Below are 25314 nucleotides of genomic sequence, written 5' to 3'. Positions count from 1 at the left end.
CTAATATAGGATATATAGTTCTCCAAGCACGGGGTGAACTAGGAAAGCATTGAGGAACCTGATTCGATGATGATATGAGATCTCTAGCTTATTATATTACCCGAGTTCTATTCTGAGAAGAGAACAAAGAATTTTAATTTATAGGGGATCCTTCGTAGACCTATTAAAAAGGCCAAACAGAACTATATATGTTGCTCTGTTTTGCATTTTTTTTTCATGTTTTCTTGATTAATTTCTGGTATATCAGCAATTCAGCATTGCTAATTATATTCTGGATGAAAAAGGCTGAACTAATTGCCGAAATTTTGACGTTATTGAGTCCCGTAATCTTGAGCTTCAACAGCTTGAAAGTAATCAGTTTGATCAACTTGCAATAATTCCAAGGGAATGTCATCTCAGCTGCTGAAAATCCAATTGTATATACTAATTAACCTGTGTGAGCTTATAATGGCTCACAATCCATGACTGGTCTCCTAGACCAGCCGTCCCGCATCGGTCCTAACAATTAATGGTGGAGTGCCGGCCATTTGGAAATCCCAAGTTTTTGCGGCTAACAAGGAAGGAGTATAATCAATAAGTGAATTGAAGTGAATATATGAAAGCAAAATAAAGAATAAATATTCATATATAGCTTAATTTGTACATGATGATAATAACGATGATGGGGCATTATATTGAGCAACCAAACGTGTAAGTGTATTTGTATGTAATAGCTAATACAGGGCAGAGAATCAATATAAAAGCAAAATAAAGAATAAACTCGCTCTAGTATGCTAGCTAGCTACCGCCATCAGGAGAAGATCAATATCTTATCCTTTGGATGCATACGATGAATTATATGAACCCTTTAAAGATGCCCTGTGCCGCCTCATAATCTCTAGAGAACTATAACTTTAATTTTGAGCCAGTTTCAGACGATTGAATTTGACAAAAGGTGAGGGTATTAGATGCTCTCTTATCAACTTGCTGGAATAATAGCTAGATCTAGTAGACTCTGTCTCTCTCTATAAATTATGCACTTCGCCAGGAATTGCAGTATCCCAAGCCAACACAACAAGCCTCTTCTGAGCTCTGATCGGGAATTAGCTAGTAGTTGATCAATCCGCTCTAGGCATCAACAACAAAAATGATGAGGAGGTCTGGTTTTGGAAACGAACAGGTGGAGCAGCAATACGGTGCGCGCAGCAACACCACAGAAGACTATAATGCTCACGTCTCTAAGATGTTGAGGATGCCCAGTGTGATTGATGCCCCGCCCTACCCAAATGTTCAAGGCATCTTCAACAAGAAGCCCTCTCCTGCAGTCAATCAGCAGGAGACTCAACCTGCTGCTAAGGAAGAAGTGGGTCAGGGTTACGTCCAGCAAAGGCGATTTGAACTCTGCAAATGGATGACACTCAAGGCTCGCTGATACTACATATATACACTTGATGCATGCATACCTCTGCTTTTACCCATAACCAACCAGGATCTACGCATGTAATAAGCTTATATATGGGTCTTCTGTGGGCTAAGTTCCCCGCTATCTCATCAATAATGTCATAGTGTGGCTTTATTATATATAAATCATCAGTAATGAATCAGAATGAATGTCTTATAGGCCCTCTAGGCTCTAGCTATATAGCTATATATAATAAACATACGTAGTATATATATATATGCCATAACTAATTAACCAGAATTATTACAAGACATGTATCCATGCATGTTTATGCTATATATATGCTGTGTTCCCAAAACCTCGACATAAATTTATTATGACGATTAATTATTTGGCCATCTAGTTATACAAAAACGTACTGCAGTGAGACAAAGCATTTGATTTGTATCTCCATCTGTATCGTATCAAAATTGATGATCGTCTCGGGGGATATGCAGATGATCAAATCTTCTTGAAGACAACCTGTTAAACAAACTTCTCAAGCTATTTTTGCTTTCTTTACGTTTCCTACTTCCCTGATGATTCGAATCTTCAGGTATACACATCGGGATCGGGTGATCCAACCCCAATACTAGACCTGCTTCTAGCCTCTTTGACAAGGTTACGATCTCGTAGGAATCCCATAAGGACTGCCCAAAATCCCAACTGCTGGGACCGGCCGGACCGACGACGACGGACCCCTGCTTGCGGCATTCCTTGTTCATGGCTGCTTCGAGCTTGAAACGACTGGGCTTGCTCTTGAAATTGTTTCTGTAAGCCTCAAATTCCTTGGTGGCTGTGGCGGTATTGCTGGAGTTGCGGCCATGCCAGGCCTGTGCAACCGCCTTGACTATTTCGAGTTCCTGCTCATGGTCCTTCATTCTCAACTTCTTTCTTCATTGTCTCCCTCTACCCAAAATCCAAATCTTGTTTTTCTTTAGCAGAATGAGAGCCTCACGTTATCCTGTGGAGTGATAATGTCCATGGCATCTTTATCTCTTTACCCACTCCAAAGCTTTTGGGACCCCAAGACAAATGTTGATAAAATGTCGCCTCTCTCTCTCTCTATATATATATATTGAAATACATTCTTTTGTCTCCATATTACGAAGTCAAATGACGGACTTTATTTTATAGTCGTTTTCTTTTTTTCTTTTCAAATCAACGTAAACCCAGATCGCAGAGAAGGCGATGTATCACATATTTGGATGTACAACTTCTACAATTATATATGCATTTTTCAATCTATTCATGGTGAGCACGCCTGGAAGAAACCAAGGGCTGTCGTCTATTGGTCCGGTCTCGTGCACTTAACACTTCCGATAAATTAATAAAAGCCCAATCAGAATTCAGGAATATTGAAATCCATTTTTGAGATGCATTTGTCTTCTATTCCTCCCTTGTTGTGAATGGTGATAGCCTGGTAGCTAGGTGGTTCATATCATACGTCTTGTCATCTGATAGTAAAGGGTAAAGGCACAACCACAACCTTTTTCACATAATACAGTGCCCGTTTGGGAGGGCTGAAGCGCAGGAGCTTCTGAAACAGCTTAGCTAAATGTTCAGCTCAATCCTCCCAAACGGGCACATACCTGTGCTGAGAGCATCTGCACCGGTTTGAGGAATGGATTATCCATACACGGGACATACCCCATTAACAACAGCTCTAATCCAAAGTAAAACCCAAACTTTGCAAGCTTAGGCCAAAATCGATCTCATCCAAAATTTAACACACCTTCGGCTGGATTTAGGCTCAGACCCCGGGGGGATTCATTGGGTTTCTTTAGAATTTTGGCTTGGTTTTAGACTAACAATTTTAGTCCAGCTAGCAGTTCGAGCTGCTTCTTTTTTCTTCTTTTAAAGAATGAATGAGTTTTCCAGAGTGGATTGCTGATCGTTTACTAATTTGTACTGCATGTGGTTGTTTGTTTCTTCCTCTGGCTCCGTCTGGGAAGAATGAAATAATAGAAATGATAATTACAAATGCAAAATATGGTTCATGGAAATGCAAAATTGGTTTAGTTTTGCAATAATGATTTCTGTGCTCTTGTTAAATGATTTTTATCATAAATACCAATCATGAGATTTAATTTGCTCTCATTTTGAATGCAAATATGTCTTAAAATCTGTGTTTAATATTGTTTTCAAGACATAAATGTATTATTACCAAATATAGCAAAACTGGACCACATTGCAAATATGCAACAAGCCATCATTTACAATAATTTCTTAATTACAATAATATGCAAACATGTTTTCCCAAACATGTCTTTAAATGTCTATAATCATTCAAAATGTAAAAAGCCCCCATTCTATACATCAATGCCCGCCCATGAATCGGCATCAATTCTGAGTTGGCATCCACCCCAATTGTACTTTGGGCCTAAAGATCCGTCATTCTCTCTAATTTCTTCAAGAAGAATGCATGCATGATTTAGAGGGTTTTAACTTTTGATTTGGATTCAAATGCTATAACTAGGGGTGGAAATGAACCGAGTTTTTTATGAGTTATTCGAGCTTGACTTGGACCAAGTCGAGCTTCGAGCCGAACTTGAATAAGATACAGCTCAGTTCGTTAAGCTCACGAGCCTAGTCAAGCCTATATGTATTGAGATTATATTTATATGTATATATATATATATATATATATATATGTGTGTGTGTGTGTGTGTGTGTGTGTAATACTTATTATACATATTATACTTATGGAAAGAATATTACTGGTGGGGATACAAATGTATGGTGGCCCCATTCACATTCTAAAGAAAGCAATTGCCAAACCAAAGAGAAAGAGGGAAAAATCAATCGAACAAGCCAAGAAACCCTTTCAGTTTAAACCCTCCCTCTCCCTGCGAGGCTACAACTCTGTGAGATTGTGAGCTACATGTGAGCCTGCGACCCTGCTTCACCCTCAAGCTCTCTCACTCTCAAACTCAATCGAGTCAACGCTCGATGCCGACGGAGCAGCAGTACTCACATCTCTTAGTCAAGTCTCATCTCCCAACCTCTTAGTCTCTCACAGTCGATGTCTGACGGTATTGTTACCTCTTAGTCTCAACCTCTCACATCTCACAGTCTCAGTCTCTCAAATTCTTCTTCTTCTTCTTGATTTTGTGTTTTTCTTTGTCATTTCTACAACTCTGAGAGTTCGAAGTTGGAATGACTGATTAGCTCCCATCGACAACTCTGTAACCAACCATCCTACATTCAAAGGTAACAATCAATTTCAAAACCACAAAGATCACCGCACCGTCCATGCTAACTTGCAGTCTGAACCGTGCGTCTTGCCGTCTTCTACAAATTCATTAAAGCTCGCTCGAATTCGAGCTCGAATAGACTTGTATCGTTGTCAAGCTTGAGCTGAATCAAGATTGAATATATAGTTTTTTCATTCAAGCTGAACTCGAGCTTGTATTTTCAATTCAAATCGAGCTTGAACCTTATAATGTCGAGCTTGTATTTTCAATTCGAATCGAGCTTGAGCCTTATACTATTATACCGGATTGAGTTCGAATACCCAAATATTCAATTGGGCTCGGCTCGAATCCACCCGTAGCTTCAATCCGATCGGTTCCAAGGTAAAACTTGGAACCCACCCACCTTGTAGGAGGAGGTCAAAGGGAAAGAAATTGGCTTTTTGCCTTGTAACCGAAATGGATTACATGCATGACATGTGTTGGTTTTTCCCACCAACCATGGAAATAAATTAGATTTTGTCTTGTAATCACAATAAGCTCTTATCTCTTTGTGTACATGGCATGCTTGTAAAATGTGTTGGAAGTTTCTTTGCTTTGCATGAAATCCTGTGAGAATCAAAATAGGCAACTGGATTTTCTACAAATAAAAACTCTAAACACACTAACATAAAAATTCTACTACATTGAGAGGTGAGAACATTTGTCCATGAATTTAAGTATGCAAGCAGAATTTTTATTTGCAAAATAGAGCTTTTCTTAGGCAACTTTTAGTTATCCATGACCATGACCATTATATTATTGATTGTGAAAAACTCCAGTGCAATGTTGGATATAGGCACTGCCGGGTTGATATATAGTGGCTAACCTAATGGATCCTTATGTGATGAACGTTATTGATTGGCCAGGCCATACGTTCCATTCATGTGGGGTCGTGCATGAAATCCGTCCGGTTCTAACCTATGACCAGGCTATAGGATCCTTTATGCTTGGACCGTTGGACGGTTGGATTAACCTTTTTTGGTAAATTACAAAGACCCCCCTCTATATTGTGGGGTTTGTGACAAAGACCCCCTCCCGTACTTTGTTTTGCGATAAAGAACCCCTTATATTATGATTGTGTGACAAAGACCCCCTTCCGTTAACCTTCCATCCAAAAAGGCCGTTGCAATATTTTTTAATCTCTATACTATCTTTGTAACAACTATTCAAATAATTGGGAGAAAAACATTGTTAATCTTCTCTTCTCTCTCTTTCTCTCTCTCTCTCTCTCTCTCTCTCTCTCCCCCTGCTAACCTTCTACCCCAACTTCGTTTTTCTTCCTTTCTCTCTCTTCTTTGGAGTGTGAAAGTACGATCAGATTAATGGTGTTCACCGCCGGAATTCGCACCGATCAAGATCGAAAGAGTTATTTTGGGGGTTTTCTGTGGGCCGATGGATTGTCTTTTTTTTTATGATCTGGGTTTTATTGTTGAATTTCGTCCTAGATTAATTATTTTCTGTTTTTTTTCTTGACCTAGGTTTCGTAGACCAAGGGGTTTTGAACTTTTGATATTCTTTATCTAGGTCTCTTTTAAGTTTCTTGGATTTTTTGAAGGTGATTGAATCACAATGTTTCTTGTTGTCATTGTTCTTGTAAATAATCAAAATGGGTGGATCAGATGAGAACAATCCTAGTGTCTTAAGGCCAACAAATTTTCAAGGTAATTCCATCATATTTTATTACATTTCTGTTTTTATTTTTCTTTGTTACTATTTTTTTTTCTTTTCGAGTCTAAGAGAGAGCAAACAATTGATTTTTTTTCACTTTTTTGGCTTCCATTTTCTTGTGGTCTTCTGATGGGGGGAGGGAAGTTTGTCCCATAGATCGGACACAACAGGAGGGCTTTGAACACTATCAATTGAAATTTAGTTGGAGGTCCACCTTACCCTTGTGCAATCAACAAGAGAGGCCTAGTAGAGTAATTTCTTAAGCCCTAATCTCAAGTTCCATCTAGGCCTTTCTCCGAATCTAGTTACCATTAATTTGTCTTTTTCCTAGTTTGATCTTTCTAATTTGATATTCTCTGTCTCCTAGAAAACATGCAACCTGTGATAAGAATCTAGTCATTTCCAGTTCATTGACCAATTAAATTACAAGGTCAGGAATTAGTCATTTCTTTGATTCCAATTGGGTTAGAAAGAAAAGTAGCTTCTTCATCACATGTCATTGGTGAATTTCTTATAATTGGCTTTTGATTTTGTTCAATAAATTTGATGCACAGATGGCCAACAAGCAATAGCCTTGCCTCGAGGTACATTCTTAATACGCTAGGAAAACAAAAAGTATGATTCATCATTGTTCTTTTTTTTTTGTTTTGATTAATCATTTTTCTCTGTTTTTGTTTTTTAATTTTAAAGGAGGTTAAGAACCTAATCCCCTCGGTTGTGAATCCAAGTGTTTCGAAAGATTGTACCATCATAGATGTGGATGACTACAAGGGGGGCAATGATTTCCTTGTTCCAATGTTTGTGAAGCACACAGAAGCAATGCTAGAAGAAATTGATCGGATGGTATTTACTACAAACATTATCTCCTTTTGAAATGGGCTTTTGACCATGAAAGATTGAACTTTGACACTATATTATGTTGTAGGAGGAGGTTGAAATGGAAGATATAGAGATTGAGGAGGCCATCATGGATATCGGCGATTGTGATAAGAAGAACCCACTTGTAGTTGTAGGAGGAGGTTGAAATGGAAAATGGCAAGAATAGAGATCATTTCTTGTCTACATGAACACAATGAGGGTTAGCAGGGGGTATGCCCGAATTAGCTGCTGCAACGAGTTGTGGTGGCTGTGGCCGAGAGGAACGGAAAACAGAGGAAAGCAGGAAGAAGAAAGAGGAGGAGAGAAAGGGGAAGGGGAAGAAGAGAGATCGGGGGAAAGAGAGAGAGGAGAGAGAGAAATGTAAAGGAATTTGAGGTAGAGGGGATTAATGTCGCTGCTATTCATGTATCATGAGGTCGGGGAGATAGACAGTGTTTTTCTCCCAATTATCCGAATACTTATTACAAGATAATTTAGGGATTAAAAAATATTACAACGGCCTTTTTAAACTGATGATTAACGGAAGGGGGAAAACAAAGTACAAGGGGGCCTCCTCACCCGGGTGAAGGCGGGAATCGACCCCAAATCTCCGCTACAACCAGCCTGACTGAGCCAGTTCGCACCTTCGGACGGTTGGATTTGGACCAACCGACCAACTATTCGTCTATTCGAGAATCGAGAATGACTACCCCCTTCTTCCTCCCGCTTATTTTTATTTTCAAAAAATGAAAAAGGATGTTCTCTGGTCCCATTTTAGGGTTTGAATTTATTATAGTTCTCGGATCAACTCTAGCTCTACGGAGGAGCTGCTCTCTCTCTCTCTCTCTCTCTCTCTCTCAAATTTCATGCTACAATCTCAATTTCACTGAAGAGCATGAGTTCTCCTATGGAGGTCACTCTGCAAGATGCCAATGAGACGGGGACCTGTAAATCGAATGTCGTTTCTGAGTCAGTTACTTCTTCACTGTTGGTCGACGACAAGGTCCTCGTTTCTGGTACTTCTCAGTTTCACCATATTTTATTTTTTCTTTCATTAAGTTCTTATTTCAAATCCTTCTATTTGGGATTTTCGTGCTGTTGCAGTTGAAGTCTGTTTGAAGCCCTCAAGCACGGCTAGGATTGAAGATGTCCAGGCAGCAGTTGAGAGGTCTGTGTGTGTGTGTGTGTCAAATGTGTTTGTCAATTATTGATTCAAGATGCATGCTTGCAATTTTTTTTTTTTTAACGGATGACCTGGTGAATGATAGATAGAACCGCAAAAAGAGGCTGGAAATTGCTCTATTATGAGAATTCTAAAGAAGTTTTCATCCTTATATTTAGGATGTGTGTCTCCCATAAAAACATTCAAGGAAGATGAAAGACAAAGAAGTTGACTGAGAAAGTTGGAAACTTGAACATAACATAGGAGTTTTAAGTCATCAAAGTTTCTGTGTAACTTTTTCCGTAATTAATGTAGTTTTAGTTCAGGTAAAAACATTCCAACTTTAACGCTACAGTTCTTCACCAGAAACTATTGTTCTATTGGGCAATCTGGAAAGTATCAAGAGGTTACTGGAAATCTTTGCAAGCACACTATTTTTTGATGGGGATGTAGCTTCAATTTTCTCAATCTATTAGGCTTTCTTCTGCCTAATTCTGTATATCTAAAGGCTGTCAAAATCTTTGCAATTTCTTATTAGCTACTTGGCCATTTTTTTGAGCAATTATGCACTGAAATGCTTCTATGGTTAAATGCTTGTTTCTTGAGCTTTTATCAAGTATCAGTATCTCTATTACTTCCATGTACAGTCCTTTAAAAGTTCATCATTGCATTGATGATCAGAATGCTTGAAAAAAGGAGTTTAAGCTATACAGATGGTCCTGTTCCTGTGCCCGATGGCGAACCATTTATCCAAGAAAATGTGCAGAGGATCTGTATTTGTGACACAGGTTTTCATTCATTTACCGGAGTTCTTAATTTTCTTTTCTATTCTTTTAGTTTGTGATATCTAAATTTGTTGGATGTGTAGACGAATCGGTGCAGAACCATGGCATTTTATTGTTCTGGCAAGTGAAACCTGTCGTGCATGTTTTTCAGGTAATTGATTTACTATATGGTGTGATATTACCATTTTTATTTTGCTTTCCCTTTTTCAATTACCACAATGCTTCTGCATTTTGGACAAGCTCTTTGTATTTGTATTACTATTTCTGTACATTGGAGAATCTTTTAAGAGATCAGAATAGACTCCAGTTTATACTTTTTATAGGGAAAATTGCTAATATGATGATGGCCACTTTTGAAACTGCATTGCCAAGCAAGGGAGGCAGACCAAACTGCTTGTCAGTTTTCCCGAGTGAAAAATTTCTACCTCTAAGTCCTCCAAATAACTCGTCTTGTTAAAATATCTTTTTGACTTTATGATGACCATGACTAAGGGGGTGTTTGCTAACCTGGTTACCATGTTGTCAAACACCTCCTAACCTACCTTCCAAAGTTCTAGTTGTATATTATCCATTCTACAATTAAATAAAACGCATGATGGTTTCATCCCTTTATATCCCTCTATTTGTGAAATAGAGAGAAATGTTTTAGTTGAATATGGAGGATGAAGGGGTGCAATTAGTGGTTTGAGGTGTTTGGAAGGCTAAAACAGTTCATATTGATTTGTTTTTCAATCATAACGAATCAAACAATTAAAAAAAATCATGTGATAAAACAAGAGTTTTTTTTTTTTTCATAGAATCAACATGCATTATTGTCTTAAAGTGCAACATCTGCTTCAACTCCATTGGTAAGTGCATTTATTTCTATTGAGAAGGAAACACTAGCACAAGCAACTGCACACAACAACATGGAAAGAGAAAGGATTTTTTAATCATTGTTAGGCTAATTGGGAAAAATATAAAACCATAAGGAAGTTAAAAAGAAAGTGAATGAAGCTAAATGTAGGGATTATAATGAGCTTTATCATAAAGTAGGCACTAAAGATGGAGAAAAAGGAACATATAAACTAGAAAAGTTGCATTGAGAGAAAGGAAAGGTAGAGATTTAAACCATGTTAGGCTGATTAAAGATGAAGATCAAAGAGTCTTGGTAGAAGGTGAGGAAATCAAGCAAAGATGGAAAAACCATTTTGAAAAATTATTAAATAAACAACAAGGAAAATGTGTTAATGGAGGAGAAGCTAGCAATATTAGTAGTGTTAAAAATAATATGTACCTTCATAGAGTTAGATGTACTAAAGTAAAAGTGGCACTAAATAAGGTGAAAAAGGGAAAGGCATTAGGGCCTGATGGGATTCCAATAGAAGCGTGGAATGGTATTGGAGAGATAGGCTTGTTATAACTAACTAAGCTATTTAATAAGATAATAAAAGAAAAAAAAAGATGCCTAATGATAAAAAAATAACAATATGGTTCCTATATTTAAGAACAAAGGTGATATACAAAGTTGTAATAAATATTGGGGGATTAAACTCATGAGCCACACTATGAAGCTTTGGGAGAGAATAATTGAACAAAGATTTGGTTTTATGAAGCCACACTAGAGAACCAATTTGGTTTTATGCCAAGGAGATCGACCATAGAAGCTATATTTGTTTTGGAACAATTGATAGAAAAGTTTAGAGAGAAGAAAAAAAATCTTCATATTGGTGTTAATTGATCTAGAAAAGGCTTTTGATAGAGCTCTTAGAGAGATAATATGGTGGGTCTTGGAAAAGAAAGGTGTTCAAAATAAGTAAATAGACTTAATTAAGGATATGTGTGAGGGGGCAACAACCAATGCTAGAACACTAGTGGGAGAGACTTTAGATTTTACAGTTACGATCAATGTTTTAAAAGGTGTGGGAGGCGTATGCTTGGAGGTGCGCCTCCAGGCGAGGCACTCCCAAAACGCCCTAAGGCGTATGCCATAGGCGTTGACACCTCTGAGGCGTACGACTCTTGCGCTTTTTTCATGAGGCGTGCTAGAGGTGTACGCCTCATGTTCCTCATGCACATCTTATATAAAAAAGATAGAAGAAAAGAAAAAAGAAAAAAAAAAAGGAAAGGAAAAGAAAGGGAAGGAAAAGAAAAAGAAAGAGAAGAAAAAAAAAGAGAAAATAAAAGAAAAAAAAATGAAAGGGAAGGGAAGGGAAGAAAAGATAAGGGGAAGAAAATTGTCTGCTTCAACAAGACCCTCCCTTTCAACTAGTGTTATGCATCTTTATTCTTCCTAATATAAAAGATTTTTATTAAAAATAAAGAAAAAATGAGATCCCTCCTTCCTCTTCATCCTCATCCTAACCCCCCTCCTCTTAAGGAGGCTTACGCCTCACGCCTTTAGGTAGTGGAACACCTCGCGTCACGCCTCTGTGTTTTAAAACATTGGTTACGATGGGTCTTCACCAAGTTTTAGCAATTATCCCTATCTATTTTCATTGATTATAGATGAATTGACTAAACATATTCAGGAAGTTCTATGGTGCATGTTGTTTGCAAATGATATTGTTTTAATTGATGGAACTAATGAAGGATTAAATGCAAAGTTAAGCTTATAGACAAATGCCCTAGAAACAAGATGTTTTAAAATAAGTAGTACTAAAACAAAGCAAGGTTCAAAATATCAATACATATTGTGTCGGGATCTTCTTGACATGCCCCTACAGAGGTGTATCGGGGTTTTGACCGGTTCAAAATAGAAAGGAAAATTCTATAAAACAATTCTATGTTATATGGAGCGAAGTGTTGGATAGTCGAGAAACAACATGTTTAGAAAATGAGTGGTAGAAATGTGAATTCTAAGATGGATGAGTGGAAAACTATAAAGGATAAGGTTAGGAATGAAGCCATCTGTAAAAACCTAGGAGTAGCCCCAATAGGTGATGAAATCAGAGAGAGTAGACTAAGATGGTTTGGTCATGTGCATAGAAGGCCACCAGCAGCTCTAGTTTGAAGAAGTGATTTATTACAAGTGGAAGGGCCTGGAACAGATAGGGGTAGACCAAAAAGGACAGGGGTGGAAGTAGTGAAAAATGATTTAAGCACTATGGATTTAACAGTGTATAGAACAGATTGGCGATACAGGGTTCATGTAGTTAGGTTAATAGGGCATCTATTGGACATTAGATTTTAATTGAGGAAAACTAGCACATAAAACACTATGTTCCCTTTATTGTAATGATCTTTTCAAAAGTAATCATTTTCTGTGTTTTGTATTGATCAGTTCCACATTTTCTAAGTTGCTGGAATTATTTATATCCCTTTAATTGAACTGTTTATTTCATTTGGATTTTTTTTCTATGTTTTATTACATTCAAGTGATTTAATAGCATTTCTTTGAGTTGATAGCTCAGCGAGGAGGGGCCAGGTGAGGAAATAAGTGGTGATGGCCAACTTTCTAGCTTTAATGAATGGATCCTTCCTGCAAAGGAATTTGATGGAATGTGGGAAAGGTTTGTTGATTTACTTACAATTTTCAAATTGTTTGAAGTGGCTATTTCCATTAACCATATTCACTTCTGCAGCTTAATTTATGAAGCTGGTCTCAAGCAGAGGTTGCTGCGATATGCTGCAAGTGCTTTGCTTTTCACTGAGAAAGGTGTTGATCCTTTTCTAGTCTCATGGAACCGGTAAAGAAATTTCTGCGAAGTTCATGCATTCTACATTCTAGCTAAGCTACACTTCTGATTCTGATGTTACATTGTTGAAAAAAGAAAAGTCTTGAATGCGATTACTGATGTATTAGCATGTATTTATATTATTTCTGCTTGTAGTAAGGAGGTTGTTAATTGTCATTTTGCTTATTATGGCCAACAAACTATAGGAATTTACTTGATCTTATCACTAATTACCAATTGAATGAATTGATTGTTACCCTTTAAGTCTATTTGTATGCCAAACTTCATACAAGTAATGTATGTGATGTGATGAAATGGATTGTTCCATGAATATTTGCTTAGCACTTCTCAAATTGGTAGACAAGATTCAATCAGCAAAAAAATTACAATCTACTAAGCTTGTTACTATGTCCTTTGATACTTTCATCTTGGCAACGTGCTTAAGTATCATTACTGATTTCTGATTTGAATATATTTGTAATAGATTTGAATCTAAATGCATGGAAACATGAGGTATGGGGAGTGCCAACCTTGGAGAAAAGAAAATCATAGAAGCCCCTCCAAAATGTGTCCATGAGAGGATTTTCTTTTGTAACCTACCATTCACCTTCTAGATTTAATAATCTAGATACTGCCATAAAAGTTGCATTATTATCTCTCATGTATATAATAATAGTTACTGTACCATTTCTGACTTTTGACATTTGGGTAGAGTTGAGAAGCATGAGTTCTACCAAATTGAAAATTCTCAATACATTATTGTCATAATAATTAAGGCATAGATTTTAGCTTATATTAGTCTCACTACATTAGTAATCACTAATCGGTATTACATAACTATTGCACCAAATTAATTCTTTGGTGACCTTCCTGAACATTTTTTTTTTGTAGTATCATCCTTCTCCATGGTCCCCCAGGGACTGGAAAGACATCTTTATGTAAAGCATTGGCTCAAAAGCTTTCCATATGTTTTAGTTCCAGGTTTGTCAAAATTAATTTAAATGGATTTCACACCTCATTAGGTATACTTTAATTTAGTAGGACATTGTTATTTGATTTTTATCTTTTTTCTTAATTTTTTTATGCTGATCCTGAGCTCAGATATCCACAATGCCAGCTGGTTGAAGTTAATGCACATTCTTTGTTCAGTAAATGGTTTTCTGAAAGTGGCAAACTGGTAAGTGGTCTAACAAATTAAACTTGCCTATATTATGTAATTGTATCTAACATAGGATATCTCGTAGGTTTTAATATGTTAATTTTAGTGTATTGTTCATTGTGTATTTATTTTAGTTTATCAATGTTATGGGAGTAGAATTTAGTTTGGTTTTGGAATTTGCTATTCCCTCATTGACTTATCTTGCAAATTGGCAGGCCTGCATGAGATGTCTGTGCTCCATTTAGCATGGACTGTATTTGATTTCATGTTCATAGGAATTTGTCTTGTTATTATTTCTACTACCACTACATAGCCTTGAGCTATTAAGAAATAGTATGCATCTGTTAGAGCTAGCCGAATAAGGGTAAATTAATCATTTTATTTCTGTTAAGTTATGTGCTTATGTGGCAGTTTTAATAGAGGCTTCCTGTCCCATACTTAAGTGGGGACAGTTTAGTCTTTGTACTACTGATTAGAGGCTAATCCATATTAAGGGTCGATTGATAGGGTTTAGTCTATCAAGTTTGACTGTTCTCTTCATCTTCTTCTTCTTCTTCTCTTCTCCTGGTTCGAACTACTGTAGCTACAGAACAAACATGGTATCAGAACAGGACGTTGCTCTCTAAATCTCCTCACAGATTCGTGACCTCATTTTTTTTTTCTTCTTTTTGGGCTGAAAAAAAATGGAGAACACAGATTCGACCTAGGTCTGAGAACACTTCAGTCCTTCTTTCTCTACGCAGAACTTGACTGTTTTTCAAGTTAAAAAAAACAACTTCAGAAGTGGATGGTCGACTGAAGCTCTCCATCGAAGGTTGGTTACCTCGTTTTTTTGTGTGCTGTTGGTATTTCTGGGTTGAAAGCCTTCAAAATCTGCGGGGATTGATCAGAACCTAGAGAACTAGGTTGTTTGTAGCCTTGGTTCTTGGAAAAAGGTCCAAGAACAGGCTGTGTTTACAGTGGTCGAATGGTGTAAGGGTATGCTTAACCCTTTTATGTTGGTCTGTAGTTGTTTTGAAGCTTTTGTTGGTCACGAGTGACCTGAATTGAATGATAGGTTACTGCAGTGGCAGTAGTTGATATTTTCTTTGGACTTGTAGTGCCCTCTGAAAAGGTCAGACAGATTTGTACCATGTGTGACAGCTATGGTTGTGTGGTGGTGCTTGTGATGCTCAATCTCTATTGAGCTGCTTCAAGAGGGCTTGTATGCGGTCCGTGAGTTGCTGAATTAATGTCAGTGTGATTCATGATTTTGTGAAATCAATAGTGGTGTGAACAAGAACAAAAGTTTGTTCTTCCAATGAAGAAAGTTCAGTCATTATGCAGGAATTATTTTATGTGAAGGGAAAGCAATTATTTTAGATGAGAGTGTCTGCATAAAAATTAAGGTGTCCATAATTGTGAAATGCACATTAATACTTTCAACATGACTTGCTAGACAGAAAAAAAAGCACCCAAGATACCCAAGTCACATTTCAATGGAATTAACAGGAATTGAATTGTTTCTGTAGTGTAAAAATAACATACAAGTAGTAAAGATGTACTTCTGGTCAGTATTGTCAAAGAGTTAACTAGTCAACCAACTAGTCAGTTGAGGGCCAAACCTACTGCATCACTAACTAATTGGCCATGATGCTGTCATCTAGATGGTTAAGAATCGACTAGGTCAACTAGTCTACTAATATCTAGTCAACCAAGTCAACCACAAAACCATTTTAAAGCTTTATTTGTTCACTTGCAAAATAAGACTGTAAACTAAATGTTCAATATCATTCTTTTCTTGCATAATTGTGGTTTTTATTAACTTATTTATTAGATTTCATCAGTATCTTAAATTTAGAACATATCTTCTTAAATTTAGAACATATCTTTTTTCTATTGACCGGTCACCACCTGGGCACCAACTGGTCATTGCATTGACTGGAAAGGCCAAAATGATGAGTCATCACTTACCACATTGATAAAACTGCTTTTGGCATGCTATGAATGACTTGATGCTCCTCATTTATCAAACCTCAGTAGAAAGTAAAAAATAAGGTGGTGGAAATTTTCCATGTAAATCTTAAGTTCAATGAGCAGCTCCTTTGTAAATTCAAACATGATAATCTTTTTTCTCATCTAGAATTTGCAAATTGCAATATTGACATTATCATTGATACATTTAACATACATTTCACAGTCAACTAAAAAGAATACCTGTAACTAGATGGAATATGGCGTTACCATTTACAATTGTACTTTAAGTTTTGTATCTCTATAACAGGTATACAAAGAACTTTTTTACTGTTTTCAAAATTTATCCTATTGTGTACTGCATTGAGCACCAAACAATCAAAGTTCCTTGGGGGTTGGGGATGGAAAGAACCGTTGTTAAATCAGCCTTTACACAACTATTTTTTGTCAATCTGTTCAAACCCGGCCCCAAGTTTCTGATTTCCTCTTGTCAATATTACCCTTAATTTTTTCATAGATTTGTCCCATCTCTGCATTAATGCAGGTCTTTCCCTGCATGGTAACTAAATTGTATTGTTAAATGTTAAACAAAATCTAAATTGTACTATTCAGTGTTAGCTATAATTATCTCGTTTTTTTCATGTTAGGTTGCAAAACTTTTTCAGAAAATTCAAGAAATGGTAGAAGAAGAAAACAACCTGGTATTTGTTTTGATTGGTAAGCTTGTTATTACATAATTTATCATTATACCATCTTTCCTGTCTATTTTTTGCTAATCTGAGTTTTTTCTTCATTAAGCTTGTTAAACAGAATAATGCAACTAGAGATTTGAAATCACAGATGTTATACTTTGAGATGTTATTGGAGCATGTCCCCTAGAAATGGGCAAATGTGAAAACAGATATCATGCTTATGTGAATGACAGGATCATAGGACCACCACCAGAGAGGTTGAATGGGCCTCTGCTGGCATTATTTCATACAAAACCATATTTAAACTTATCATTACCTTTATTGTATTTATTTTCTTGTCTGCTATTTTCCTACGAGTTTTAATTGTTAATTTGCTTCTTTATTTACCTGAACAATCTTATCTTTTTCTCATATCAAAATGTTTTTCTGCAGATGAAGTTGAAAGCCTTGCTGCTGCTAGGAAGGCTGCTTTATCAGGATCTGAACCTTCAGACTCTATTAGGGTACCGTATCTTCACATTTAAGCCAAGTTTGAACATTATTTAGTGCACATAACCTGACAGCTTAGGATGCAACATTTTTGGATAAACAGTATTCTGAGGTATTTTCAGGTAGTCAATGCGCTACTTACTCAGATGGACAAGTTAAAATCCTCACCAAATGTGATCATCCTAACAACATCAAATATAACAGCTGCAATTGGTATGACAGTGATGACTCAAATTTGCAATTTGTATTTATTGCTGCACAGGTGCTGACTAAAAAATGTCTTCTTATGGATATTAATCTATCCATCAGTACCTTAGTTCATTCTGTACTTGTCATAGCGACACCTAAGCAATGACTAGGTAATGTGTTGTTTTCTTGTGATTGTCTTATGCCTCATCTTACTGTTTTTGTATTGGGGGTGTACAATTTTAGGTGAACTGCAACCAAAGTATTTTACGTGTAATGAAATGTATTCATTGTGTTAGAGTTTTCACTTGTAGCCTCATGACTCATTTGTCATAACAAGTCTCTTCTTCTTTATCAATTTCTGTTAACAAAATAAAGCATTATATCTTTCAATGTCAAATCAGGGGCTCAACCCCTTCATTTATTTTTGTTTTTGTTTTTTCCCTTTATTGTATTTCTATGTGATTAATACACACAAAAATATCCTCACCTATTTCTTTGCCAAATTAAATGCTATGCTACTGCATTGGCGTTGAATTCTGATAATCTACATTTGTATGAGTTCAAATTAAATGTCTAACTATTGTTTAGATTGCAGACATTGCTTTTGTTGATCGAGCAGATATCAAGGCATATGTGGGCCCTCCTACTCTTCAAGCACGTTATGAAATATTAAGGTCATGCCTGCAAGAATTAATGCGTACTGGTATCTTATCATGTTCTAAGGTAGATATTACTCCAGATTTTTTTTTTTTTTGTTTTGTTTTAGTTCGGAAGGCCTCCATCCTGGTTCGCATAATAAAATATGAACATTTGCGTTTTTTAGGAACATCTCATTCTCCCTAACTATGTAAGCTTAAGGGATAAGCTGAACATGCCTGAGCAACTGGAACCTTTGGTCCCTCTTGATCTGGCTAAACAATTGCTTGCAGTGGCCGAATTATGCGAGGTAAGACATCGTGATCCTTTATGGTTCAGAAATCATGTGCCTACATGCAATTATGCTATCAAACATGTTTTGTTCTTAGGTGACAATAAGGCCTCCTTGGTCTAAAACTATTACCTTGTAGGACCTGTTAATAGGGATTTGGGACAGAAGATGCCCGTACAATGATTTTTGTCCATAACCCCACAATCCCAAGTGTGGAGTGCCCGTGCCATGGAATGGTTGTTTTCTTCGATGGACAGCCTGTATCCTGTTCCCAAGGAGGGCAGAAACCATCAAGACCAAACAGACATCAGAGTCCATATAAGACCCCGATACCACAAGTGCATCCATTTCATCACATTCCAATACAAGGCTTTAAAAAAGTGCTTACATTTTTTGATGTCTTTTAAAATTAGATCCTGATTACTGTGGATTTGGATTGGTGTTCAGGGATTGAGTGGAAGAGCTTTGAGAAAGCTCCCTTTCTTAGCTCATGCAGCTCTCGCAAACCCATATCATCGTGACCCTAGCAAGTATTTGTGCACATTGACAGAGACTGCCAAGAGAGAGCTGTCGGAGATACCTAGTTGAGCTTTACTGATGCTAAAATGTAACACAGCTGCTCGTTTGTACTTCTGAGAAAAGGTAAAATATATTGGAATTTTAGTGGAAAGAGTGTAAACCAGCATAACCTGTACAGGAAACCTCTTCCAACTCCAACCATTGCAAGAGATGGTTCCAATTGTGACTAATTGGAAAAGTATTAATTTCGTGAGAATTTTAAATTGGAAGCATTGGTTTGGGTTTATACCTTGCAAAGTAAATCGCAATCCCAAAAGCAACAATCACCTAATGGGGATATGGAATTCTCAATACCACCCGTACTTAAATTTTCAGTTGGCATGTTTATTGAAAACATCCTCAAATGTACAATATATGGGTGTCAGGCATTCTATCTTGTTATTCATTGAGCTTGGGCTATGCATGGACAGGGGCTGGGCTGGGCTGGTCTTGGCCCTCATTAAGTAAGGGTATAAATTTATCAATCAAGCAATTAATTCTCTAATATTTCTGTCACTTTCACCGTTGTGAGCTCCTAACATCCAAAGCTGAAGTTGGATTGACCAATTTGCTCGCATTTAGTTTTCAGTATTATTGGGTGCCACAGTAAATGAAGATACCCAGGAGACTGATAATCTCCCTCCACTTGGATAATTTACCCATCAGCAACCAATATTCACCAAGTTACAATCGATTAAAAACTGTCGCTGTAGAAACACTTGCCTTTGTAAATGTGTGGCCTAAAAGAATGCGCAAAAATGTGTGATTACCTGCTCAAGTTTTTACATGGAAAACCGCAGATAAGCGATCTTATCTGGGTAACTATGGGATGATGCATTTATACCAAAGAGTGAACTAATGGTCCGTTTGGTTTCTGAGAAACAGTGGGATGAGAAGGGATGAGATGAGAAAGGAAGAATTTATTTTACCATTTTTTGGTCTATATGTTTGTTTGCTGAGACCTATTATCTTACAGAATATGCTTCTAGTGTTTGGTTGATGAGATGAAAGGATGAAGAAATACTGTAGAACTAGAACAAACCCATGGGTTAGGAACAGAATTGGAACAAATCCATGGCAAAAACTCCAGATTTGGAGCAAATATATGTATCTGGCTAGATCTAGAGTGGCAAAGTTAAACCAGAGATCTAAAGACGAAGGCAATAACCTGTCCTTACCTTCGTTGGAGAAACACACGTCACTGAGAAATGAAACCACTGGAAATGTTACCTTCGCTGGAGAAGATGAAGACAATCGCCTGTCCTTGTTGTTTGAGATCTGAAGACAATAACTGCCGGAAACGAAGACATAACATGTTCTTCATGTCCTTATTATCCTCGCCGGAGAAGATGAAGACAATAATCGCCAGAAACGTTGCCTTTGCCGGAGAAGATGAATACAATAACCTATCCTTGCTGTCTTTGCCGGAGAAGACGAAGACAATAACCATCTGAAACGTTATTTTCACTAAAGATGAAGGATATAAATGGTCAGAATTCGGACCGTTGCAGAGGTGGGAAATGAAAACAGTCCACCCCTCAATAAAATTTCCATACTACTGTCACACGACTTCTGTTTCTCAGTAGAGTCACACTTATTTGGTGAGACCCTACATTCCATATTTTGAGAATGATATTCTCATCCTATCCCATGGCAGCATTTCTCACGAAACAAGCATGTCATGAAGGTCGCACGAGCCAAACAGACCATAAGTGAATTTGAGATCTGCTTTATAGGCTGTATAATCGATCTTTTTGCTCCACATTAGCCATAAAGCGCGCATATAGCCGATAGTCACTCAGTATCTCACTTGCATCTATGGTCGGTGTGGGGCAAATTAATTGTTACCATAGCCAGTAAAACAGCTATTAAATTCAAATAATCCATTCTCTTTATAACATTACTTTGTTTTTTTTTTTTTTTTTTTTTTCTGTTTACTATTTATTTTGATTCACTACTGACCTCTTTCGTTGACTCCTATTTCATGCCTTATTCATATTCATTACAAATCTAGCTTTTTTCAGTTTCCATATAGCAGCATATATATGGGTATCTTAAAATTACCTTTCCAATGTTCTGAGTATAACCATAAACTCTTGATTATATTTCTATTTTAATACGGAAATTTTTATTATATTATCGCTAAAAGGCAGAGCAATAAGTCAACCCAATTTGAACCTAAGTTCCCGCTCGGAGTGGTTGTAGCACCTGTCTGCATTGATTCAACTTTTGACCGTTAACGTCGCCAACATCGTCAGAACTCAGAAGGTCCCTCCCCGGCGCCCCCCCGGAGTGGGAGTGGTGGGGATTCACACGTGACTTGGATGATATGTCATTAACCCAGAAGAAACAATATCCAAGGGTTGGTTTGGATGCCAAACAGAGCAAAGACGATGGAGTCATTAGAGCCCAAAGGTGTTGCTGAATTTTTTACTTTGTTTCCCTAAATGTAAACACCCCATCAGTCACGTCATCAATAATTCCAAAGCCAGTCGGGGTCCACGTGAGTTGTCTTCTAAGCAAAGCAAAGCAAGCTTCGTGAGTTTTCTTTGGGAGTGGTGGTGGCCTCACTCCACGCTCACTGGCACTGGTGGAGTGGTGGGGTGGGGTGGTCGGCCCGGCCGTCCCATTCCAAATGATCTCAAACCCCATTAAACGAGAGTTCACATCTCCGCCTCATAGCAAATTTCTGTCATGTATTGGAATATCTTCAGATGTTTTCGTCATCATCGGGAGATGTTTCCAATACACGGCATGAATGTATTGTGTATTGTGGGGCGGAGATGTGATCTCACTATATCTACATGGGCGCCTCATAGACATATCCACTGTGCATTGTAATCCTTGATTATTATAAGTATGGAAGATATTCCCAATAGAGTAAGATGTGCGTGAGAATGTGAAGTGCCGTGTGCGAGGAGCAGATCTGATCTCGGCCCGACCTTCAATAGTAAAAGTCTGCAACGGACCAACGGTATCTGACTTATGACAGTCTGACTATTTCATTTTGTAAAAATTAACAGAGTGAAAGATGAACCGACGTGTTAGTACGAGTTTCACAACTCACAAGATGGTTCCTCATCCTCGCCTAACATTCTGACAACAAAGACCTTCCACTTCTGCCGTTTGATCAACTCATCATGTGGTCCCTACTTTAAAGTAACAGACAAACTGAGCCAAGGGCCCATTGGTTGCCCAACACCCATTGATTTGAATGAGACAGTGCCATCGACTGTCGACCCACGGCTTTTTGTTGACTATCAATCAAAGGTGAAATGTATCAGTGGCCCACGTTTTTTGCTGCACGGTGCAGCAACGATTTAATTACATATATTTGCGGTTTACGGATGCCCTGTCCCCTTCTACTCCCGATTTAATTACATATATTTTCCAACAATTTTAGTCTGTTATTTCTTGAATAAGTTATTTATTCGGGTAAATGAAGTTATTTGAGTAAGTTTTTTTTTTTTTGGAAAATATTTGACTGGATAAGTGAATTTACTCATATTTTTTTTGTAAATAAAATAATGACTATTTTAGTTATTAAAATCTATTATTAAAAAAGCTATTTTTTTCTTATTCAAGTGTTGGTAATTTTTCCTCTAGATGGGAAAATTATTTATCATACCCCAAAAAATAAACTTTTCTTGATCCACACATAAATATGAAAAAAGAACATGGGATTCTTGGTCAATAGGAATCAAAATTCCATTAACCAATTTTCCCCCTCTTAAAATCCAAAAAAAGAACGCCCCTTTAAGACTATGGCATCTAGTCGCATATCAAGAATATTTCCTGATATGTCTATTAAATTCATGAGAAGATGTTCACAATGTGCAAATGGATACCCGTGTTTTAAAAGAGTGCAAAGTTTTTGCTTTGAGGAGATCCCATCTATTTCTGATAAAAATGTGTACAAGCCATTAGTTAATAAAGTTAATTTGGTGAATAAATTTTATTGTTACAATATTAAAGTTTGTTAGTCAAGTCTAGAGAAACACTTCAATTAAATTGCTTATCAATCTTCCATAGAACAATAAAATGAGAATTTACATGAGGTCCCTGCACATCACATGCACCCCACATCACATACCAACCATTAGAGGTGGCCGAAAGCCAAGCTTCTCACGAGCTACTCGAGCTGGGCTCATGAAAAGCTTGGCTCGACTTGGTTTAAGCCAAACTCGAGCCCAGTGAAGCTCGTCTTGTGAGGCTCACAAGCTTAATTGAGCCTATTATGATAAATAAATATTTTTTTATTACATAATAAATATATATATATATAATAAATAATTTTTATTATATAATAATATTTTATTTTTATGTATAATAATAAATAATTCTTATAATTCTTAATTTTTTGTATGTAGTATAATTTTTATTTTTTAGAAAAGAACTTGGCTTACAATCGATCTTGAATTGAGCTGAGCTTAAACTTGCGAGCTTTGAACCAAGCTGAGTTCAAGCTCAAGCCTACCACTATTTCAGCGAACCAAGCTCGAATAGCCAAGTATTCGACCCGGCTCGAATCCACCCCTACCAACCATGCATTGGAAACATGGGATATGCATAGATAGCAATCCCAATCATGCGACTTCAAACACACTTTGTTATCTATAGACCCATTATGCATGGGGCACTTTTGATCGACCAACCACAATGGGTTATCGGGAACTCAGATTTGCTACCCTCATATATAAGGGTGCAAATTGGGCGGGCTCAATTTTGATTTTTGCCAAAATGGGCCCTGCCCACGCCCATTCCTATTTGCATGAATTCGGATTTATCCCACATAAAGCATGTTTCATACAAACCAACAGTATGATGCAGCAAGAGAATATCTTTCCATGAATGACAACATACAAGTAGGAAAGACTATCCTTCCACACATTCATCCCGATGTGGCTGTAGTGTCTTATGGGTAGGCTTGTAGAATATTGTGTTTTTTTTTTTTTAATTTTTGAGAGCTACTTGCTCCATATAGTGAAACAAACAACAAGGAACAGATTTCAGCTGTTTTCATTTCGTGAAAATGCCTTAATTTCGTCAAGCCTGCAGTACTATTGCATCTATCTCAAAGGAACGACCGCATTTAGGTCGGCAACCCTTATCCATATGCATGCATGTGAGCATTGACAGAGCAAGCAAACTGAACTACTGAAGCAAATCTCTTCATTTCTGTTGAAAATAAGTACTTACTAGACCACAACAATAAGTATTTATTGACATTTGGAAAATAAATCCAAGATAAGTGATTATTGTGAGAATAAACACTTATTTGAGAACTCAAGGTATAAGTGCTTAATTTTTCACCAGATGTATGTTTACGAATACTTATTGGAATAAGAATAAACACTTATTTTGAAATAAGCACTTCCAAGCTTTTACTTGTAACAAGACATATAATAAACACGAAAAAGGGATATGAAAGAAAAAGAAAGCAGAAGGCTTAAAATAAAACAATACTTTACTAAAGTAAAGACCGAACCATGTAAATCGTCACTCTTAAAAATGATTAACACGTACGTAATTCTTTGAGAGGTGCACTGCATGTAAGTGTAAGATGAGAACGTAGGTCAAGAATTCTGGGGCAGTAACATAGCTTTTTTACTTTTTTAGGCGGGCCGGGGTCAAAAAGACGGATGAAGTGATCAGAAGACGATAATTCAAACAAAATACATAAAAGACCCTTTTTAAGAGGGTGCTTTAAAAAGAGTCTCAGCTTTAAGGCTACCTGCTTTCCCTTGGAAAGAAAAACCCAGAACCCACCCCCCTATGTTCTTCACTTTTTTTTTTTTTTTTTTCCTTCTTTCTATTCCTTGTGGAAACAGTACTATGCGTCCTCTACAATATTACAACTGTGTCCCTCCTCCCACACCCACACCAGAACTCATCACATGATCTATTACACCAGTCGCTTGTAGTAATAGCTTCTTCTCTAGCTCTGGCCATGGCTGCCGCTGTTATTTTGCTCCTCAGGGAGCCCTTCTTCAGAGACGTCACCTATTCCCATGAGATGGATAGCTTCTCCAAGGACTTCTTTCTGAAATATGAAGGCTCTTCATCCGGACTCAAATCATGAAAAAAAATTTGATCATCGTTGAGAGGGAAATCAAGTGCTCCTGGTCCGATTGTTCTTCTCTATATATGCTTCTGTTTTCCTTTTCCTTTAAGCTGTCAACAGGTATCATTTATCACGATCCCTCCGTTGTAATCACTCTATCTAGATCCTTAGAAGTTTACAAGTATTGTTTGGGTTGCTATGGCAAGTCTAGCTTCTTTTAACATGATGCAAATAAGGATATAGAAATGCGAGTCATGTCAGTAAGCTGGAATGCCTGGATATATTTCTAATTAATTATTAAAGAATGTAACTTGTCCGACTTGTGTTGATGTAATGGGAGCAGATAATACGAATTACATTCTTTAGGATTATGCTTTCTTCATCCCTTCTTCTTCTTCTTCCTCTTAATTAATTTGTATGTGTATATTAGTATTCTTCTTCCAAACGAGCTTATAACTCCTGAGAGAGAAACCCCCCACAAATGGAAAAACCAGATT

At 37.1% G+C, this 25314-nt stretch overlaps 2 protein-coding genes across 3 annotated transcripts; one reads left to right on the top strand and one right to left on the bottom strand.

Annotated features, from left to right (window-relative positions):
- Positions 1 to 1845: 1845 nt before the first annotated feature.
- On the bottom strand, positions 1846 to 2301 carry LOC148853748 (uncharacterized). The gene has a single exon (XM_088983442.1). It carries the CDS (start codon positions 2299 to 2301, stop codon positions 1846 to 1848), a length of 456 nt encoding a protein of 151 aa, XP_088839568.1.
- A 4187-nt stretch (positions 2302 to 6488) lies between these two features.
- Positions 6489 to 19000, top strand: LOC148853747 (pachytene checkpoint-like protein). 2 transcript variants are annotated; one of them, XM_088941386.1, is made up of 18 exons: positions 6489 to 6575; positions 6692 to 6754; positions 6879 to 6908; positions 7015 to 7167; positions 7250 to 8185; positions 8287 to 8350; positions 9026 to 9132; positions 9213 to 9280; positions 12517 to 12620; positions 12693 to 12797; positions 13677 to 13766; positions 13887 to 13962; positions 16545 to 16614; positions 17022 to 17092; positions 17201 to 17291; positions 17863 to 17990; positions 18091 to 18213; positions 18643 to 19000. In XM_088941386.1, exons 7-18 carry the CDS (start codon positions 9027 to 9029, stop codon positions 18781 to 18783), a joined length of 1173 nt encoding a protein of 390 aa, XP_088797512.1. In that variant the 5' UTR covers positions 6489 to 6575; positions 6692 to 6754; positions 6879 to 6908; positions 7015 to 7167; positions 7250 to 8185; positions 8287 to 8350; position 9026; the 3' UTR covers positions 18784 to 19000. The 2 variants fall into 2 exon arrangements, with proteins under 2 accessions (XP_088797512.1, XP_088797511.1); XM_088941385.1 differs by having other exon boundaries at positions 7250 to 8198.
- Positions 19001 to 25314: the final 6314 nt, after the last annotated feature.

This window comes from Nelumbo lutea, chromosome 4, assembly GCF_056320005.1.
Source record: "Nelumbo lutea isolate HS-2025 chromosome 4, American lotus-T2T, whole genome shotgun sequence".
NCBI lineage: Eukaryota > Viridiplantae > Streptophyta > Magnoliopsida > Proteales > Nelumbonaceae > Nelumbo > Nelumbo lutea.
This window is presented reverse-complemented; position numbering and strand designations above follow the sequence as displayed.